An 18,886-nucleotide genomic window follows, 5' to 3' on the forward strand; every position below is an offset into this window, starting at 1 on the left:
GCAGAAATCTCCATGCCAGGAGAATGAAATCAAGAGATTTGATTAACAAATCTCACAAAACTTTGGTACTACCTGAGAAGAAGAGTACAAATCTAGGCCCCACCACCCAYTGGAGTATTAACTGGCAATGCTGTTGAGATGCAGGCATCTCCTGAGTAACCCAGGCCAACCAGGACACATTCTGGGAGCTGCTGAGGGCCCACACCAATTGGGAAGGTCCATGTGTCTGGCCCCAAAGCCATTTACCTCCTTGGGTTACCCACAGGTGTGTGCAATCTTGCAGGGGCTGGAAGCAAGTACTCTACCTTGGCATCGAAAGCATGCTTGAAAATTTCGCACAGAGTTTTTGCATAGACCTGGGACTTCCCTGTTTCTGTGGCATACAGGATGGTTGCTTTGACCCGCTTGGCCATGGCCTGTCCCATCAGTTTGGCTGAGAATTTCACCGCTCTAGGAAGCAAGAACAGATTCCCATTAGAGAGTAATAGGAGTGCCCACCTCCCTATTGGTGCCTCTAGCCCAGACTATGTGGAGCATGTTTATCATTAAATGAACATCCTGCCTTCAAAACTGCACTTTTTTTTTGGTGTTGTATGTCAAACTTGAGCACTATGGAAGAACCTGTTTGTCTTGACTTAGCAAACAGGTGGACTGGATTGGGCTGGGGCCTGACCACAGAGTTGAAGTACCTCAGTGAGGAGAAGACAGGAGGTAAATGCTAAAGCAGGCCTGGAAGGGCTCTTTTCGCAGGGACTGAGAATCGGAAGAAGAACGTGGGACAGCAGTCCCTGAGATTAGCAGCTAAATTAAAAGCAAAAGCCAGAGCCTAAACAGAGATGAACTGCTGAAGAAACAGTGGCTTCTYCATCTCTTCACATCTTTAGACCATTCCTGGCCGCCCGTCTGCAGGAGTTGTCCTAGCCAGGCACGAGTGCCCAGGCTCCACACGTCACTCGGAAAGCCTGAGGCACCCAGAAGGTCAGACAAGCCTGTCTGTAGTGCCTTTGATTTGCGCTCCAGGGSCTCTATGAACTTGGCTCGGAGGATCAGCCCTCCCGAGGCGCGGAGGCTGTACATTTATTGGCGTGTTTTGCGGGGCTGCATCTAGCGGGGTCGCTCCCGTGGCTGCAGCTGTGCCTGGACGCGTTTGCTCCAGCCTTCCCCCCGGCTCTGCTGTGACAGCAGGGCAGAGCGGCCCTCCGGGGTCACCCGCCTCCCTAATGGTGGCTGCGGCGATGCCGCTCCAGCGACACCGGCTCCTCGAGCTCAGAGCAGAGGCCGGGGTCTAGCCCCGTGTGCTGCGAAGTGGAAGGGGCTTCTGAGGGGGGCTGCCAGGGCACAAAGCATCTTATGTGGCCCCAGCGACATGGGCTGCTTGATTCACTCTGACAGCTCGGAGATGTATAGAAAGTTTCCCAGAAGGTGGCAAAATATAAAGTCCAAAGAGGGAAGGCTCAGCAGCACCTCCTGCTCCCAGTGGTCTAGTTGTGACTCCTGCAGATGAACTGTGGAGGAGCAGAGGTTGCAGCTGTGCTGGTTATGCCAGCAGGAGAAACCCGTGCCCCTGCGCCAAGCGGTCTCTGAGCTGGCCACCCTTTCCAAGGAGGGGAGGAATTCTGTATGTTTAAAAATTCCCTTAGGAAAAGAAAAGGGAGGAGGAAAGGGGAAGAACCCCCTGCCAGGCGGTTATCTCCTGCCTCTGGGCTGTGTGGCTGGAGGCCACGGTGTCCACTGAGAGCTTCCCAGTGGCAGGGCTCCTCTGGGGAGATCCTGCCACTTCCAAGTCAGGATTTACATTCCTTGCTATAGAATCACTCCTGATGTAATTCTGCATGTTAATGTCACCCCTTTGCTTTCCCTGGATGGCAGCATCTCCTGGTTCCAGGGCTAACACTGACCACTGGGCAGGGMAGGGGCAGGATGGGGAGGGACTGCAGATTTGAGCCCTTGGATTTGGCCAGAACCAGCACAGCCTGTCTGAACAGGCACCAAAACCATGGCAAAACCAGTGCCAGGTGCAACACTCAGGATGGCTGGGCTTGGTCTGCCACTTGTTCAGCTGATTAGCTCACATCCAGGCAGGATTAATGGTAAATTAAAAGAAATAAATTCCTTCCCCCCATCAGGAACAATGCAGAGTTGTTTTTAAAAAAAGCATACCTGCCAGCCTTACATTTTTATAAAAGCATTTATCAAGTGCACACACACGATGACTGCAAATAAAATCCATTGTTTCTCCAAACTCAATGGCTCAATTAATCTCTCCGAGATCTCCACCAGCCCCGGCTGCAGCCCGGACCCACGCACCGGTGCCAGCCTGAGGGGTGTATTCATGACCCAGCTGCTGATCCTGCCTAATAAATGTACCCTGGAAAATAGCTTGCAGTAGGTGACGACTGAAGAGTGAGAACAAACTGATAGTGGGCACGCAGGAAACTAACGCGTGGGAAAAGCTGTGAAGAGCACAAGGCCACCTGGCAGCCTGGGCACGGATGCAGGGCAGGCCCAGCCCTCCTCCGCGCTGGCGCCGCGCTCTTCTTCCTCGGTGAACACCTCCAACACAACCCTCCCTGCCAACGGCCCACAAGGAAGGCGTTCGGGCCAGGATCAGTCAAAGGGGCCAAATTGCACTTCCTTCCTCCATCCCTGCTGACTGGGAGCTCAGGAGCGTTTGGCACAGGACAGGGCTTGCACAGCCCATTACAAGGGGAGGACCAGCCGTGAAGCCTGAATCTCAGCTTTGCTCTGAAAAACAAGGGATGCTCAGATCTGCATCCTGATCTAGAGTCCAGACCACACTGTAACGTGTATGAAGATTCCTTACTCCCATCTTCCTCCTCCTTGCAAAAGGGACAGTCAGAGATTTAGACACCCRGTAGAGACAACTATTCCTCAAATAGCTAAAGAGTCGGTGAAAAATAAAGGCAAGAGTTTGATCTTGCCTGTGGCCCCATTGCCGTGCACAGCAGTGACTGATCTCTTTGCCCCAGGAGCCTGTGAAAGGAGAAGCAGGTGATATAACCCCAAGAAGTGAGCTAGCCACCCCAGAGCTTTGAAGACCACCTTACTGGAGAGCGATACATCTTAGGAACAGAGACTACATGCAGTATTCRGTATACATCAGCCCCTATCCACACATCCTTTAAAGTCCTACTGGGGTTTTCAAAGGGTTTCTCTTTGAACGTCCCTCTGAATGTTTCCCTGAAGGTCCCTCTTTTCAACCAAAGCCTTCAGCAGCCTCAGATCCAGACTCACAGCTCAGCACCCAGGAGTTTGCAGACATCCTTAGGGCGACATTGCCAAGCAGGACAACAAGCGAAGCTGCCCCCGACTAGGACCAGCCCATGACATTCCAGGGCATCTCAGGGTCCACTGTCACTTACTTTGCTAGCTTCTTAAAGCCAATGGCCCTCTTCTTGGTCGGCGTCCCGTTGACCCCTTTCCAGATGTGAGTGTTCCAAGGGTCCGGCTAGGAGAGAGAAGAGCAGCCGCAGCTGATGGGCAGTGCTCAGCTCTTGGAGAAAGGCTGCCTCCATGGCGCTCAGCACTGAATTCCCTTCATCCTGAGCAGCAGGATTATCTGGCCTCAAACACTCTTCACAGCTTTGGATTCTTGAAGCTCATGGGTCTCTTGGGGTATACGAGCATTTAAGTAYGCCTAGACCACTGCAGTATAATAAAATGTTGCTGGCTCATAGCAGTGTCTGGTCAAATGCCCCTTCAGCTCCAAAATGAGCATTAATAAACAACAAGCAGAAATAGAAGAAGCACTGCTAGAAAAGGGAGAAAATGGAAACACATCCTTCCCCCAAACCAAATCCCTTTTCTTTGGAGACTCTTTGGGAAGGAGGGGTCAGCCAAAGAAAGAAACGAGTGCACAGAAGCTAATTCAATGCTCTTGCAGGCTGCTGTCTGTAATCAGGGCCAGGAATCATCGGGGTTCCTGGTGGACTGATTATAAAAATGAACAGACTGCTCTGTTTTCTGATTGTTCCTTAAGGGCTCTCGATTAAAGGTCACATTGTGTGAAAAACCACCAGAGCAGGGATGTTTGGTTAATGAGGGTGTGTTTGCTTAGGGCCCTTTTTCCCATGCTCTGAAGTGCTAAATATTCAAGCACCATCATGTCAGCCCGCGGCTTGGCTTGTTSAGCAGGAGCCCCTGATGAACTTGTTGGATCCCCAAGCTGGCAGGAGTCATCTACTCAAATCTACAAGCTGGAGAATGGAGGGAGGCAGGGGCTGCCAGGGCATTTCCCCACTTACTGACCAAAGAGGAGAATTAGGCACCTCCAGAAGGAGGAGCYCTGCTTGAACCAAAGGTGCAAGCTAAGGTGTCCCATGCTCGGGTGTAGAATGGAGAAGGGAGCTCTGGTTATTACACCAGATTAGGGAGATCCTCAGCTAAACATGTCCATGGATTCACTGACTCAAGGGAGAGTTGCTCAAGTGAGGGGCTAGGGCATTTCCTTCTTGCTGCATTGCTCAGTTCCTCCAGCTCATACTCTGCTCTTGGTTATACCTTTGGGCATGCAGCACTGCAGTAGGGTAGAGTGCAGACAGTACCTGGTACTCAAAAGATGGTGTGAGACGGTAGTTGAGCATCTCCTGATGGAAAACAGGGGTGATGCTGCCAGACATCGGGGGAACAATCCACACCCAGTCAGCGGGACAGCCTCCACGGCATCGATACTCGTTCTCCATGTGCTTGATAAAGGACTCTGTGGCTGAATGGTGATCCACAATGGTCACCTTGTCACTCTGGTGGAAGGAAGAGAGCAGAGCCCAGAATAGCGAGTTAATACTCCAGACTGAAAGCCAAACACTTCATCTGTGAGGACTATGGCCAGGAGCAGAGCTCTGGGGAAGAGTGTACACCAAGCATTAATTGTAGCAAACATAAACACCACATGAACTAGCATCATGGACTAGGAGTCCYCCAGAAGGGCCTTGTAGGGTACAATAGAGGTATTTGACCCCACAGTGCCTCACTCTCACAGTCCTAAAGCATTGTACCAATAAAAATGTGCACACAGTGGCTACTGCTACCATCTTTCCAAAGAACACAGGCCTTGAGCAATGCATTTCTTTACAGCTGAGAAGCAGCCCTTGGCCTTCCTGAGTAGACATGCTGTGGGACAGTGTTCGTCTTGCTCTTGGTCATGAGCTGAGCAAGGACCAAGACGGCACAAACAGGCTTGAGCCGCTGCTCAGCCCCCTCGGCCTTTCATGTCTTGCAGATCTCAAGGATCCAGCTCTGAAAGGACTTCCACCCTCTGCAGATACATTACCAAGGACCAGTTTTAYTTCTCAGCCTTACTGCTCAGTGCAAGTGGGGAGAGGCTGGGCCAGGTTTATGGTGTCAAACCTGCCGATTCCTGTCCCGGACAGTACAGCAGGGCTGGATCCCGTGCCCTCGGGGCGCTCCCTCTGCACTGGCGGAGCTCAGACTGTGCTAGTGCCATCTTTGCAACATCCAGGGCACAGAGATTATTAAATTTCACTGCAGGCTCCTGGAACAGCCTGCAATTAGGAAGGCACAACATAATTTTATCTGAGTGTATCAGTAGCCACGATTGTCCTTGGCGGATATCTCCATACTTTTCCTATCCAGTCCCTGCATCCCTCAAGTCTCACCAAAACACTTCAGAGAGTCCTGCAGCTCAGATACCTGGAAGCTGTACAGGACAGCAATGTTGATCTCCACCAAGGCTTGGTCTTTCCACAGCGAGGAGGTTTTCCTCATATCCAGATTCATTTTCTTGGCCACTTGCTGTAACAAAACATGGTAGAAGGACTGAAGATCTCTGAGGAATGAGAAACCTAAARGAATGAGCTATGTTCATTCAAGGCACCCATAAGACTCATTGCAGCACCTTTGCAATGAGTGGCAGATGGTTTTGCCTTCGTCTGAGATGTGGCCCTGCTTCTTCCTTTCCACAACTGGAGCAAGACAAGCGGGACAAGCTTCTCCCTCCTCCCGCTTTCCCACAGGCTGCTGAAAACGGATGTATAAAGTCACTGCTCTCTGTGGAGTGGAGGCTAATGGGCCCAGGAGAAGATGACAATGCAGATGTTGGGAGGAACAGGCCCTTGTCATCATGCCCCGTGCCTGACTGGAGCAGCTCCCAAACTCCATTATTTCTCAGCCCTTTTCTTCCACCTAGAATTCATGTCCCGAACAGTCACACATGTGCATGTGCACATAAACACACGCACACTTGTTCTGAGTCCCCTGRTTTTCAAGTGAGCTCTCAAGCGACTCGAGAAGGATGCACCCCCTCTGAGTGACACAGCATGTTCCTTGAGAGGGGAAAGGAGCCCAGTGAGATTCATCTTGAGTTTTGTGCTGCCAACTGTGGGATTTGGACTTTTTCCCCTCCTCCTCCTCCATCTACAGTGCCAGCATCTCACCACAGTTCGGCCTCATCTCTGACTCACACAGTCCCTGGCTCAGGGAATTCCCAAGCCACAGGAAAGCACCTGGTGGTTTCTCCCGGATGGGCCAGCTGGAGGGCCCCATGGATGGGCACGTCTCTGAGGAGTCGCTGAGTGCCTTGGCACCAGCTCGCCCTCAGCACTTCACCCCGAGCAAGCACACAGAACTCACAGGTTCCCACCTCACCAGGTGCCTGCTGACCCATATGATACTTTCATAGGTCTTGGGGATGCTCAATAGATACCAGCTTTGTAATGCTTAGTACCAGCTGGTCCCAAAGGACAAGGACACAGCAAAACTTGCCAGCGCCATAGCTGCTTTGGCCATGTGAGTCCAGAAGAACATGACTGCTTTGCAGTGGCTACCTGTACTTGCATATCCTGCTCTCTCCCACCCCAGGTGACACAGTCCCAGGATCCTGTCCTGCTCCCCAGTAGTTTCACGTATACCCAATGTACCATGAGAAATGCCCGGCCTGACACAAGGAGCAGGGAATTACCTCCAGGATGTTGTAGCGAGAGTTGTCACAATAATCTCGGACCCCGATCTCGGTGCCCATGTACCAGCCGCTGAAGGGACAGGCAGAAAACTCCAAGCCACCAATCTCAAGGAGCATGTTGGAAACCGCAGGCAARCCGTACCACTTCAGGCCCAGGTCCTTAAACCACTCAAACCTGCCAGGACACAACAGGGTCAGGCAAGGAGCCAAATCTCCCCCGCCAAATGCAGACAGAGCAATGGAGGGGACTACTCTGCCATGAGCCACCCGACCCAAGGAGGCATGAGCAGAATGGTCCGTGGAGATAAAGTCAGTGGAGGTAAAACCTTTGTTTTGGCTGTTGTGAGGAGAGAGTAATACACCAGGATCGTCACAGAGCAAGAAAGCCAGAGGAACCGAGTCCTGCTGATGCCCTTGAGAAGTTTGGGGGCTTTCTCTGACTTACTTGGGATGCCGAATGGGCACTTCCAGCACGAGCTCTGGGGGGATTTCAAAGAGCTCTGGATCATTGCCGTTGGCTTGGAGGAGCAGTGGCAGGATATCGAAGCGCCCGTATGGTGCCTTCCACCCTTGCTGGATGCAGATCTAAGGACAAAAGAAAGCTGGAGTTAGAAGTCCCAGCAGATCTCCTGCCCTTCGGAGATAGCCAGATAGYCTCTCCTAACAGCATCTCTGCTGAGCCCTTATGGTCAAGGAAAGTTCTCCATCCGAAGGAGCTACGGCAGAGGTTGCCTGGTACAGCCAACCCATGGCCACAGCAACGGGTGCACAGGAGAACTGCAGTGAAAGTGARTCCAGACTAAGAATCCCAGAAAGGATCATGGATCTGGAAAAGCTGCTCAACATTTCTGTGCCTAGATGAAGAAGGGAGGTTGAGTGGGTGAGAAAAGTGGAAAAGGGTGCATCAGCACAAGGCACATCTCTCATTTGTGGTTCCTGCTGGCCTAGGTCGGTGGTGGGCATGAATGTCCTCCAGCAACAGTTCCCTTAACACTACTACCCTTCCCCTTCTCCTCAAAGGAAAATAAGACCAGAAGTCTTCTAGTAAAGCTATGGTCAACTCCTGCATGTGTGAGAACAGCTTTGACTCCTGGGAAAATAGTTAAGTCCCGCTTGTCCGGCAGTGCAGTGGATCTGATCAGCCCTGMGTGACCCACATGGTCTGCGTCCTCCTCGCCCCAAGTGCAGAGCCCCCGTGYGACCTGCCTGGCTCGTCAGACAGTATTTGTGAGAAATCTGCCATGGCAAGGGCCATCCGGCAAGAATCTCTCCTGCAAGGGCATCTAACCTGTGTTAGATGGGCTGGAAGGCAGCAAAGTCCCGTGTAGATGCTCCCTCTTATTGGAGCAATGATTATTGGGGCTCCYGGGAAGGTCAGAGCTGCTGCCTTTCCCCCGGCGATGGCCAGAACAGACGGCCCAGCCACGTACCTCCGTGAGCTCCGCGTTCGCTGGGTCTCCCAGCACGGTCCCGTCGGGCTGCTTGTAGCCCGCGTAGCGGATGAGCTGGGCGTTCCAGATGCGGAAGTCGTGCTTGCTGTCCGTCCGCTGCGGGAATATGGTGATAGCAGATCTGGAAGGGAGAGGCAGCCCTGGTGAACACYGCGACAAACAGGAGCACGGGACAGCGGGTGTCGAAGACACGGAGAAGAAATGCTGGGGGAATGTGCAGTCACTGCCTGCCCACCACGTGTGCCCCAGACCCTCTGCGACCTGCACAAGCCCCAGAAGCCATGGCCAGGTGTTTCCATATCTCCCGACAACAGGGAGACACACCCGGGCATCTGGAGAGAGGGAGGATTTGTTCCTGCTTGACCACTGCAAGTAAAATTTGCTTCCTGTTCTGAGGTGGGGAGTAGACTGAGAGAAAGMCCTTGGGAAAGGACATGAAATACTGAAGGTTAGAGTCATTTATTATGTTCCTTCACTGGCAGAAATCTCAGCCAGGCATCCTCYGGCTCTGGAATTTGGGGAATTTCCAGCAATTCTGCTCCACACAGGTTGTTTACAGGTGTGTTTCACAGAGATCTGGGGTGAAGTCCATGCTCTGCTTTTGGTGCAGAAGGAAGGGGCAAATGGAGGAAAAGCCAAATAACTGGAAAAGCTGGGGTTTTTTTTCTTTTTTTTTTTTTTTTCTTTTTTTTTTTCCCAAGGAGAGCAAGAACAGAGATACGATGGCACCAGCAGGACACCCTCTCCCTGGCATCAGAGCCCTCTTGTGCTTCCCAGGACAGGTGCCAGCTACAAGTTGTGAAGCTACAACTGGAGGAGACAAAGTCAGCAGGGACCAGAGCAGGGTTGACACACATCCASAGGCCCTCGGATTTAAACCCTGATCGCTCCCGGACGACTCACCTGAGATTCCCTTTGTTGGTGGCGTATTTGATATGGTTGCAGATATAATTGAACATCCCATGGGCTGTGGTGCAGTCTCGGGCATCAAACACCTGAAAGAGTGGATGCGTCAGAGGATCATGCTCCAGAGCTAAGCCAAGCAGAAGCAGAGCTGCAACACCATGTGCTCGCTGCCATTTTAATGTGGGGCATCTAATATTGTTGCCTCCTGTGCCCTGGAGAGCTGATTCATTTGCTTTAGCAAGAACAGCCCCAGTCCTGTGCTCTCAATCCACTGCTGTTTCTGACTCACCCACCAGTAGTTTTGGCTTCTGTCATTTGTCACTCGTAGATCAAAACTCAAAAGTGAAATAGGAGAGGCGTAAACCAGATCTGAGGGACACGGAGAGGGTGGGAAAGCCAGGAAGAGGAGCCAGCTGAAGGAGGCTGGAAGACAGCTTCTTGCAGCAGTTACTTCCCCTCAGAGTTTAAACTAAAACTAGCCAAAAGGAACAGGAGAAGAGAAGAGCTGAGGGCTGAATGGGGAGCGAAGGAGGCCCAGCCTCCTGGTGGCAGTGGTGGCAATTCCCTGCTCAGAGCTGCAGGAATGGTTTGGCATTGAGCTGCGCTCTCGTTACGATGTGACACGTCATCTCAGCACCAAGAAAATCCAAATTCCACTAAAGATGGCAAATTCAGATCTTACCCGTGTGCTCCCAGCTCAGCCAAAAGACACTGAGCCAAGTGTTCTCCAGCCTCAGCGACTCTGAGTGYGCCAAAGATGAACGTGTCCTGCTGCCTCTTGCTCAGCAGAGCTGTAGTTTTGGAGGCAGCATGTGGGATATTGAAACAGTATTTGATTTGGGAAAATGGTTTTGGAGTGCCAGCTTCCAGCTGGCCAGGGTTCAGACAYCGACACCTCTGCTGCACCTTCCCCCACGGATGCATTTGCAGGTCCAGCTCCCTTCCCAGCCCCTGCACCTCCAAAGCCTTTGGGGAGAGCTTGGCTGCTCCGGGTTTTCATCACCTACAGCAGTTCCCATGCTGTGCTTCCCTGGCTATGTGAAGAGCAAGAGCCTTTCCAAAACTCCAGGGAATCCTTTGCTGGGCAACCTGCCAGCCCTCACCTGCAGCTTGGACCACTGAATCCTGCCCACGCAGCGCGCAGCATTTCTCCAGGCGTGCTTTGCTCCGTAGATGAGCTCTGTGTCCCGCAGCTGATATGTATCTGTGTCTTCGATCTCCTTGGTCACCTCCTCCAGCCTTTCCATGTGGGCCTTAGAGCCAGATCTGTATGTGTAGGGGAAGGAGAAGACACCGGTCACCAGCCAGGGCAYGGAGGACAGAGGCTCCTGCTTTCCTTCTTGCGTGTGCAGCATCCCCCCCATGCACATGGACACCCACTCGCGTATGTGTTCAGCTAACACAGGACCAAGTGCAAAAAGGAGAGGTCAGCAGCCTGCCCTGAGGCACAGCACAAACACCATGAGCTCCACTGAGGAGTCAGCTACACCTGTAACACCAAGGTCTCACCCTGCCATGACTTGCAAGAACGAAAGATCAGATAATTTGTTATATCTCAACATGAGCAATAGCCAGGGTTTGTGACTTTCTCCAGCCAGTGCTTACCTCTTTATGGAGGAGTAGTACTGGTCAATGAAGTCCTTAGCCAAAACGAGCAGCTCCTCTTTTGATCTGATATCTTCTGACTTGCGGACGTGCTGGCTGGGGGTCATTACTGAGCCCATGCAGATCTGCTCAGTGCATGCAGTAGCCTGGTGGGACAAAGGGAGGGTCTTGCACTTCTGAATCATCACTAATTGAAGTTGGTGGCATTTTGTCAAATGGGGACATTTCCAATTTATTTGTTTTCACACCTGTACATAATGTATAGAACAGCCCAAGCCTGTATAGTCATCTCTTAGCCCACCCAATACAGACTGGTTGATCCCCAGAGGTCCCTTCCAACCTCAGCCGTTCTGTGATTCCGTGACTTGTGGCTCACTAGATTCCTGCCACAGCCTGGCATGAAGTCACCTGCTTTTCCTCATTCCTCCCAGATGAACTTCCCTCTCACTCAGCTTAGTGCACCAACATCCAGAGGTTTGACATTTGGATACCACAGGAACCACGAAATTTGGTCTGCATGAGCACATTGAGGCAAGCCCACCTTGGAAACACCGCAATCCACTCAATTAAGGGCAGACAATTTTTGCCCAGTGCTTTCAGATCTACTCACCATTGCTGTCTTGAGGTGCAGGGTATCGTGAAGTATGGAGCCTGTTTCCCAGTTTTTGATTTTGACAAAGCGTGGGCATTTGGAAGGGCTTCCATTCACCGTGTTCTTCGTTGGGGACTGCCGCCCTGATGGTGGTGGCTGGACAACAGTGAAGACCAGGCACTAGGTTAATATTCAGCAGTGGAATCACAGGAGGAAGACAGGGCACAGCCACAAGCACATCTTGAATTAGTGGATTTCTCCTGTGAATGCTTGTGCTTAAATCCTAATGCTAATACAGGGACTCAAGGATGTGCATGAGCCTAAAGATCTCATTTGAGATCCTATATTGGAGCAATCAACTCAGCTTTTAGGAAGTTAACTCCATTTACTGCCCAGCCAAATCTGGAGGAAAGAAGAATTACAGGAACAGAGACAGAAATGACATGAGAGGGTGTTAAACTCAAGTTTCCCAGTGCAAGAGCTTGCTCTCTGGAACTTATATTAAATAGATCTTCTTACAGAGCATCACCTGCTCGGGTTTTACTTGTGCCGAGGCCTGCCTCGCTGACCCGAGCCCTCCGAGATGGAGCTGATCATTCCTCCGAGCAGACCAAACGTGCGTCTCCCATATCACCTCCGCAAGGCGGTGGGAGTAAGGACGGGTAAAGTGTGCAAGCGGAAAGGCTATTGAATTATGCATCGCTGGATTACTTCAGCCACAGCCCTGCGTCTCCAGCCCTCCCTGATATCTGCGTCAGGGCGCGCTCGTCTGGCACATCGTGAATTATATCTCGACATTAGRAGCCTGCTCAGCCAGCAAAGAGCTCATAACGAGAGGCCCTGACTGCGTGTTTGGCTTCCAAAAACATGCATGTATCTGTCCATGTTTTTACATATGGTATTTAGTATTTGCAGCATAACCCTTGCTCACTTCAAGCACTTGAGACACTTAAAGAGAAGTTGGTGTCTACCAGTGCGCTCTGTGAGAGCSAGCTCCCCGCTGGCCCTGCCCATGGAGACGGTTCCTCAGGGAATTAGTTGTTACGGTCACGTGTGTTTCAATCCCTGCAGCTGCGAAGGAATTGCTGGAGGTTTCAAGAGGAAACCTAAACTCAGACCAGATCATCCTGTCAAAACCTATTGAAGTTTGGTGCCACTTAACTACTTGGCATCCCTGCAGAGTCGTTGTGGGCTTGTGGTGGGTTTTGACATAAACCTTTTCTGCGAACCTTGCAGCTCCTGTCCCTTTCTAATTTATCTGGAAGTTCTAAAAAAAAAAAGAAAGAAAGAAAAACAAACCCCATAAAAATGGTCCTGCTCTCAGCGTGTGTTTTATGATCCACTTTGAGGTTCACGCTCCTTTTCAGTGGAGCTGGAGGAGCTATTGCTCTGGGCTCTTGGGCTGGCAGCAAGTGTAAATTTGGCCTTACAGTCTCATTCACCGAAGGACTAACTGGAAAAGCAGCTTCCTATGGCAGAAGAAGCTCTTCTGAACAAGCGGTCCTGCAAACATCACTGCATTGCTCTGGTGACAATAATGGCCATACTATTGCCCAGGTTGTATTTTTAAYGTGTTAACCTGCACGTTGCACGCTTGGAGAAAGCAAACACTCACTGTCTGCAGCTTCTGGATGCCTCTTAATGTTCTACCCAAAGGTCTTCTCCAAGCTGCTCCCTTGCTCTCCTCCTTTTGTGTGCAGGCTGCCGTGAGGTTTGTGTCCCCGGGGAACGCGGGGCCGGGGCGAGGATGGGAATGCTCCAGGTGTGTGTGTGTGTGTGTTTGCCTTGCCTGCAAGGCGTATATGAAGCCAAATATTTCCCCCGGTCCTGTCAGGGAGCTGATATGAGATCCTTTCACGCTTTAAGCARCTGCAACACTGGTGACTCAAGAGCGGGACAAGCGGAGACGAGCGGCACGYGCGTTACCCAAGCGGCTCTTACGGCATTGCGGCTTGCAGGAGCAAGGATGCACCCGGCCTCAGGCGCTGCTCGGGTTCCCAAAGGAGCCTCCTGCTTTTAGCCCACCCATCGGGGCTTCACAGCTCCTCAGCCGCCTTGCCCTGGCCTCCTGGCCAAGCTTTGGGGCGCCCTGCAAGGACGGTGCATAGCACCGGCTCCAGGGGGGAGCAGACTTGGAGCGGTTTCCCAGGTCCTGCTGACGTTTCCTTCCAGACTGCGTTAGCTGTGCTAGTTGAAAACGTGTTTTTCCCTTGTTATAAAGCTGTAAATCTTCCTTGCAAGGCYGGAGCTGAGCTGCCTCCCTTGGCCCGCTCGCGCGCCCGCACACCCCGTGGTCACCCCACAAATCAACCCGCGCAGCCTGAAATGCAGCTCACGCCCGAGCCCTCAGGGCTCTGGTGAAGTCACAGCACGTGTCTGTCGGGAAGCTTTGGGGCCAAGTGAACAGGTCTGCCGGGAGACCAGCAGAATCCACTGCATCATTTTGCAAAAAAAAAGAATAAAGGCAACAAGAGGGCCCCATGCCCGCCTGGGCTCCGGGCAGCCTCTTGCAAGCACCCGGGAGCATCCTCCACTTGGAGAAGTGATACCCCAGACACCGCTTTAAGAACAACATATATAAAAAGCTCATATATAAAAAGCTTGGCACCATCACTGTGTTAAAGTCTGATTGATTGCCTTTTGTATTCAGCTCAGTGAAACCACTGATGGTGACAAAACCATCTTCCCAGAGCACAGCTAGCCCAACTCGCCTCCACACGCCCTCCATACAGCACTAACCAGCCTGTATCCCTGGAAAACCGCAATCTCTGGGAGGTGAGTGCTGCAGGGTTGGTTTTGCAGGGTTTTGAAGGTGCTGTGTCGAGGTGGTGGCTTCTCTGAGCTCACATGGCCCAGGGGAGTGGGGACACCGGCTGCAGCCTGGAGACCGCAGCGAGGAAAAGCAAAACCCCAAACTGCCTCCAGCGCAGGAGGCATCGAGATCTGGGGATAAGWAGGATAAAAAGAAAGCCTGCATCTAATAAAAGGAAAGAACAAAAATGAGTTTAATAGCAGCTTAAGACTGCGGATTTTAGCAGCCCTAACATGGAGAGAAATTAAGCTCTGAACACAGAAGGTTATAAAGTGCTTAGAGTAACAGGCACACACACGCAAGGAGCTTAGCAAAGGAGGCGGAAAGACAGGCTCTTTGCACAGCCAGGGGAAAGGGACCGCAGTGTCACCTGTCCTTGGGTGAGATGGACTCGTGATAGCTGCCACTGCGCATTAGGGAGGACACGGAGCTGCCCAGGGACGTCTCTGCGGCGGCCGAGCGTGGCAGCTCTCGGATGCACTTGCATGCTTTGCATATGGGGACACATGAGGAGACCCGCGGGGAGAGAAATCGCTCCAAATTGAGCACCCAGCATGGATCCGACACCAAGATTATCCCGGCCTCCCTGAGGAGTCAGGTCTCRGGACAGCAGGAGGTGACCCCTGTCACAAGCTGTGCTGCAGGGCCCTGGTCAGGGTGCTCCTGTCCCTGCCTTGTGCACAGGGCCCTTAAACACGCAGCAGCGGCACGTCCGCTCGCCTCCCTCTTTCTGTGCCTGCGTCTCATCTGAGCCTGGAAAATCTTCGGAAAACACCAAGAACAGCTGCTGGACACGGCCCGGGCATTGATGCCAGGCTCAGTGTATGGGTGCCAGGCTTGGTGTGTAGAGCTGCATGTGGTTGTGGCCCTAGCAAGTGCACAGACGGGTCCTGCAGGCAGCGTGTTGATGAAGATGCTCTAGCATCTTCACCAGGCTTCATTGGGAGCCAGGAGGAGGCATCGACCAGGCCCATCCAGTGCTGCCCTTTCCACCGAGGAAGCTCCTGAGCTTCCTTCTTGGAAGTCTTCATGTGACCATTAATCTGCCTTTTTCCCCCTCCTTTGGAAAATATTCCTTACTAGGTCACCCTGAGAAATCCGGTGGGCAGAGGCGAGGTGAGCAGATGCTCCCAGGACTGGTACCACACGGTCCTGCCCCTGCTGCCACTTAGTCCCATCTGGGAGACGTGTTTGGCCGAAGGAGCTTGGCTGCGTGGAGGTAACATTGTGTTTTCCCCGAGGAAATCCTTCTGGCCTGGCAGGGACCGCCTTGCTTCTCTGGCTCTGCTACAGACAGGGACTTAATCCACGTTTGGCAGGGAAGCCTGTGAATTTACGCTCGCGGAGAGTGTGGAGATGAAAAGGCACCGTGCAACGTATTAGCTGAAGTGCTCTATTGAATTACCTTCACACAAATCAAAACAAGCTTAACCAGAGCACTCGGCTTTTCGCCGCGGGAAATGACGGTGATCCCAAGGGAAGGTTTCCGAGAAGGATCGTGAGGCTCCTGCTCTCCCTGMCGCGCTCCCGACCCTGCTGCAGCCCCTGCTCCCTCCCAGCACCGCCAAGGGGTATTTGGCTTGTGGCCCTAAGTGGTTCTGTGCCCAGTTGCACTGGGGAGCCTGTTGGGAGATGGYGCTGGGGATGGGGATGCTGTGCCCAGGCCTTTGGATCCCATGACCATTGCTCCGCCGAGGAGCCACCTCCACCAGCTGATGACCAGGAATAATTCCGGGCTCTCTGTCCTTGCAGCAGACCCAGGGTTACTCTGTGCTGGATGCCACTGTGCCCGGTGCTGGGCTCCCTCCTTCCCCTTGAAGTGGGGAGCCCTCACTGCAGCAAAGGGGGTCCGTGAGCATTGCCCATGGTGGGAGACCCACCAAGGTGGTTCTCCCTCTGCCGAGCCCCTCCTGCGCACGGCCGCGGTGCTCTTACCTGCTCAGCTTCGGAGTAGGGGTTGTTGAGGACCACGGGCGCGTTGCTCTTTCCCCACAGGTCACCGAAGACGCGGTCATTCTCCATCTGAGCAGGGAATTTCTGGGGCTTGTTTTCCCCTTCTCTGAAACTGAAGGGTTAAAAACTGCGTGGGTGAGCAGGCGGTGGAGGGCTGCGCGCTGTGCACCGGAGCGGGGTTGGAGCTGGGTGTGGAGCGGCTCCGTCTGGAGTGGGGCCGGAGCTGGCTGGGTGTGGAGCAGCTCCGTCTGGAGTGGGGTTGGAGCCGAGTGCAGAGCGGCTCTGTCCGGAGCGGGGTTGGAGCTGGGTGCGGAGAGGCTCCGTCTGGAGCGGGGTTGGAGCTGGATGCGGAGCGGCTCCGGCGCGCTCCACGCAGAGCCAGCGCTCGCTCCGGACTCGCTCGCACCACTTCATGCAAGGGCAAAAACTTCAGCGTTGCGCCCAGGGAGAGGGAGGCACCGCTCTGCGTTGGTCAGGGCAATGAATCACCTTCCATGAGGACAACCAAAACACAATGGACATTTCCCAGAGAAACCACTGCAGAGACTTTTAAAAAAGYGACCAGGAAGCCAGTGCGCTGTGTTGGCTGTGGGACTGAAGCTGGGTCCTTCGCCAAGCCCAGCACCCAAAGCCCATGTCAGCCCCTAGCAMCCACCACCTGCACCCATGGGCTGGCAGCCTGGGCCCCCTTCCCTCTGTGCAGTGAGTCCAAACAGCCCCTGCGAAAGCACCGGGCCGGAGGCAAGGAGGGGAGCTCACATGTTTATCTACAAAGCCTAACGGCAAAACCAGCCAGGTTTGCAGAGAGCGGCTTGTGTTTGTGAGCGGAGGAGAGGAAAAAACCCAAGAAAACAGAGGTGGCTCCCGGGAGGCAGACACAGCTCGCACTGCTCTTCCTGACCTTTACCAACGCTGTAAATGCCTCTGCAGGCAAGGGATTTAACCCAGGTGAATCTGTTCGAGCAAACAGAGCACTTGCTTACACAAAGCTCAGTGCACTTGGGAGGTCGGGGCAACAAGGACGTCTCCAGCGCTGGCTACRAGCGCTTGGAACCGGCATCGCTCGCAAAGTCCACCCCGCGGCCAGGCCCACCGGGGCAGCGCCCGGGGACGGTGCCGAGGGACCCAGTGCTGGTCGGATCCAGGCGGCTCCCAGCGCCACGGGATGTTCGGCGGCTGCGACCGCACGGCCGCGCTGCCCTCGCCCTTGCTCCACAGACCCGCGAGCTAATGGGCTCTGGCAATTACTTTGCTCCTGCTGTCGGTTCTGAAAAGTCTTCCAGATGCCCACTAAAGCCAGTAATGAGCCTTTCCATTAGCAGCGGCAGGTCTGGGCACTGCCCGAAGGACGGCTCTCGTGCTCAAGCTGCAATTCTCGCCAACACGATGCTCTTGAAACAGTCTCTGGGAGATGCATGCACACATATGTATGAATTGAGATTCACCACCCACCTCGCCTCCAGCCCCTATCTTTGGGTACAGCCTAGGCAAAATATTTCATTTAAAGGCAATTTCCCTTTGTTCTAACTTTTCAGTATATTTTCGGTGTTTACTGAGCAATATTCTGCTGCCAAGATGTCACAGCAGGCTCCTGGATATCTTCCAAACTCTGCGTGCCGTTGGGTGAGAGAGGCCAGCTCGGTGCAAGAAAGGAGGCCTCAGGGCAATGGGGGTAGCGTTTTGTTGAAATCACTCTCTTCTCTTACTCAGAGGAGCTACTAAATGGTTTTCCTTGGAAAAACAAGTGTCTTCCCTTGATTACTGTGCTCTGRGTGAGGTGAAACACCTTGTGGAGGAGGAAGGGCAGACTATGTCTTGCGTACAAAACATTGAGGTTTTCTGCAACGTTCTTTGACCTCCTTCAGGCTTTTCAACAGCCCTTGGGCAGAACTGTCCTATGGATGGGCAGGTCACCCAGCAGCAGCATCCAGAATCAAGACAAACACAAAATCCAGAAGGAGATGGGAGAAATCCCTCAGCTTTACCCTCTCAAAGGGGAGCTACAGGCGAGGAACCTGCTGGGGGATCCCAGTACCTCTCTAAGAGCACAGGGCCACTTGGCCAGGCAGATCCCACCATGGCAGATGTTCCACAGGTGCCCCCAAAGTGACAGGGAGCAGATGCCTGGCGTGACCCACTGCTTCTAGGAAGGGGTTTGCAAGCACCTCTAAATGGGCATCTGCAGACGTGAGGGAATCTCAGAGAGGAATCCATCAGCTGGCAGCAGCCGCAGCTGCAGGACGCGGCTAGAAAGCTGCACGCGTAATCTCGCTGTCTGCACACCAGTAGGGCCATAAACACCGGTACCTGTGCCAGCAGCACGGAAAAAGCCCAGATGCTAGAATTAAGTCCTCGCTGTAATTGGTTACCTCGTGCATTACAAGCAGGAGGAAGCTGCTGGGTGGAGGTGGGCCCGGCTCCTGTTTGCTGGCCTCGAGGCCCATCCAGCAGTGAGCCACGTCATCCTGAGGAGCAGGGAGGCATTAGTGGCTGGATGCTCCAGAGCCAGGGCTCTGCATCCTGCTGTGAGTTTGCAATTGGGGCAGAAATGAGATGCTTGTTGCTGTTCTCGTTTGGCAGCCCTATGGCTGCGTGCAAGGCGCTGCCCCCTTTGCTCTCTGCTCTTAGAG

At 53.2% G+C, this 18,886-nt stretch overlaps 1 protein-coding gene across 1 annotated transcript in view; it reads right to left on the minus strand.

Annotated features, from left to right (window-relative positions):
- Window positions 1-18,886, minus strand: part of NOS1 (nitric oxide synthase 1) — a 39,719-nt gene that overhangs the window by 12,695 nt on the left and 8,138 nt on the right. Inside the window, exons 2-13 of the mRNA XM_026042890.1 lie at window positions 16,239-16,368; window positions 11,510-11,647; window positions 10,900-11,045; window positions 10,398-10,560; window positions 9,292-9,383; window positions 8,368-8,509; window positions 7,383-7,522; window positions 6,938-7,112; window positions 5,671-5,772; window positions 4,566-4,760; window positions 3,384-3,469; window positions 306-450 (exon numbers count right to left, since the gene is read on the minus strand). Of these exons, the coding sequence (XP_025898675.1) occupies window positions 306-450; window positions 3,384-3,469; window positions 4,566-4,760; window positions 5,671-5,772; window positions 6,938-7,112; window positions 7,383-7,522; window positions 8,368-8,509; window positions 9,292-9,383; window positions 10,398-10,560; window positions 10,900-11,045; window positions 11,510-11,647; window positions 16,239-16,368 (1,654 nt within the window). The remainder of the gene's footprint in view (window positions 1-305; window positions 451-3,383; window positions 3,470-4,565; window positions 4,761-5,670; window positions 5,773-6,937; window positions 7,113-7,382; window positions 7,523-8,367; window positions 8,510-9,291; window positions 9,384-10,397; window positions 10,561-10,899; window positions 11,046-11,509; window positions 11,648-16,238; window positions 16,369-18,886) is intronic.

This window comes from Nothoprocta perdicaria, unplaced genomic scaffold (genome assembly GCF_003342845.1).
Source record: "Nothoprocta perdicaria isolate Ctin4 unplaced genomic scaffold, notPer1 scaffold_317, whole genome shotgun sequence".
NCBI lineage: Eukaryota > Metazoa > Chordata > Aves > Tinamiformes > Tinamidae > Nothoprocta > Nothoprocta perdicaria.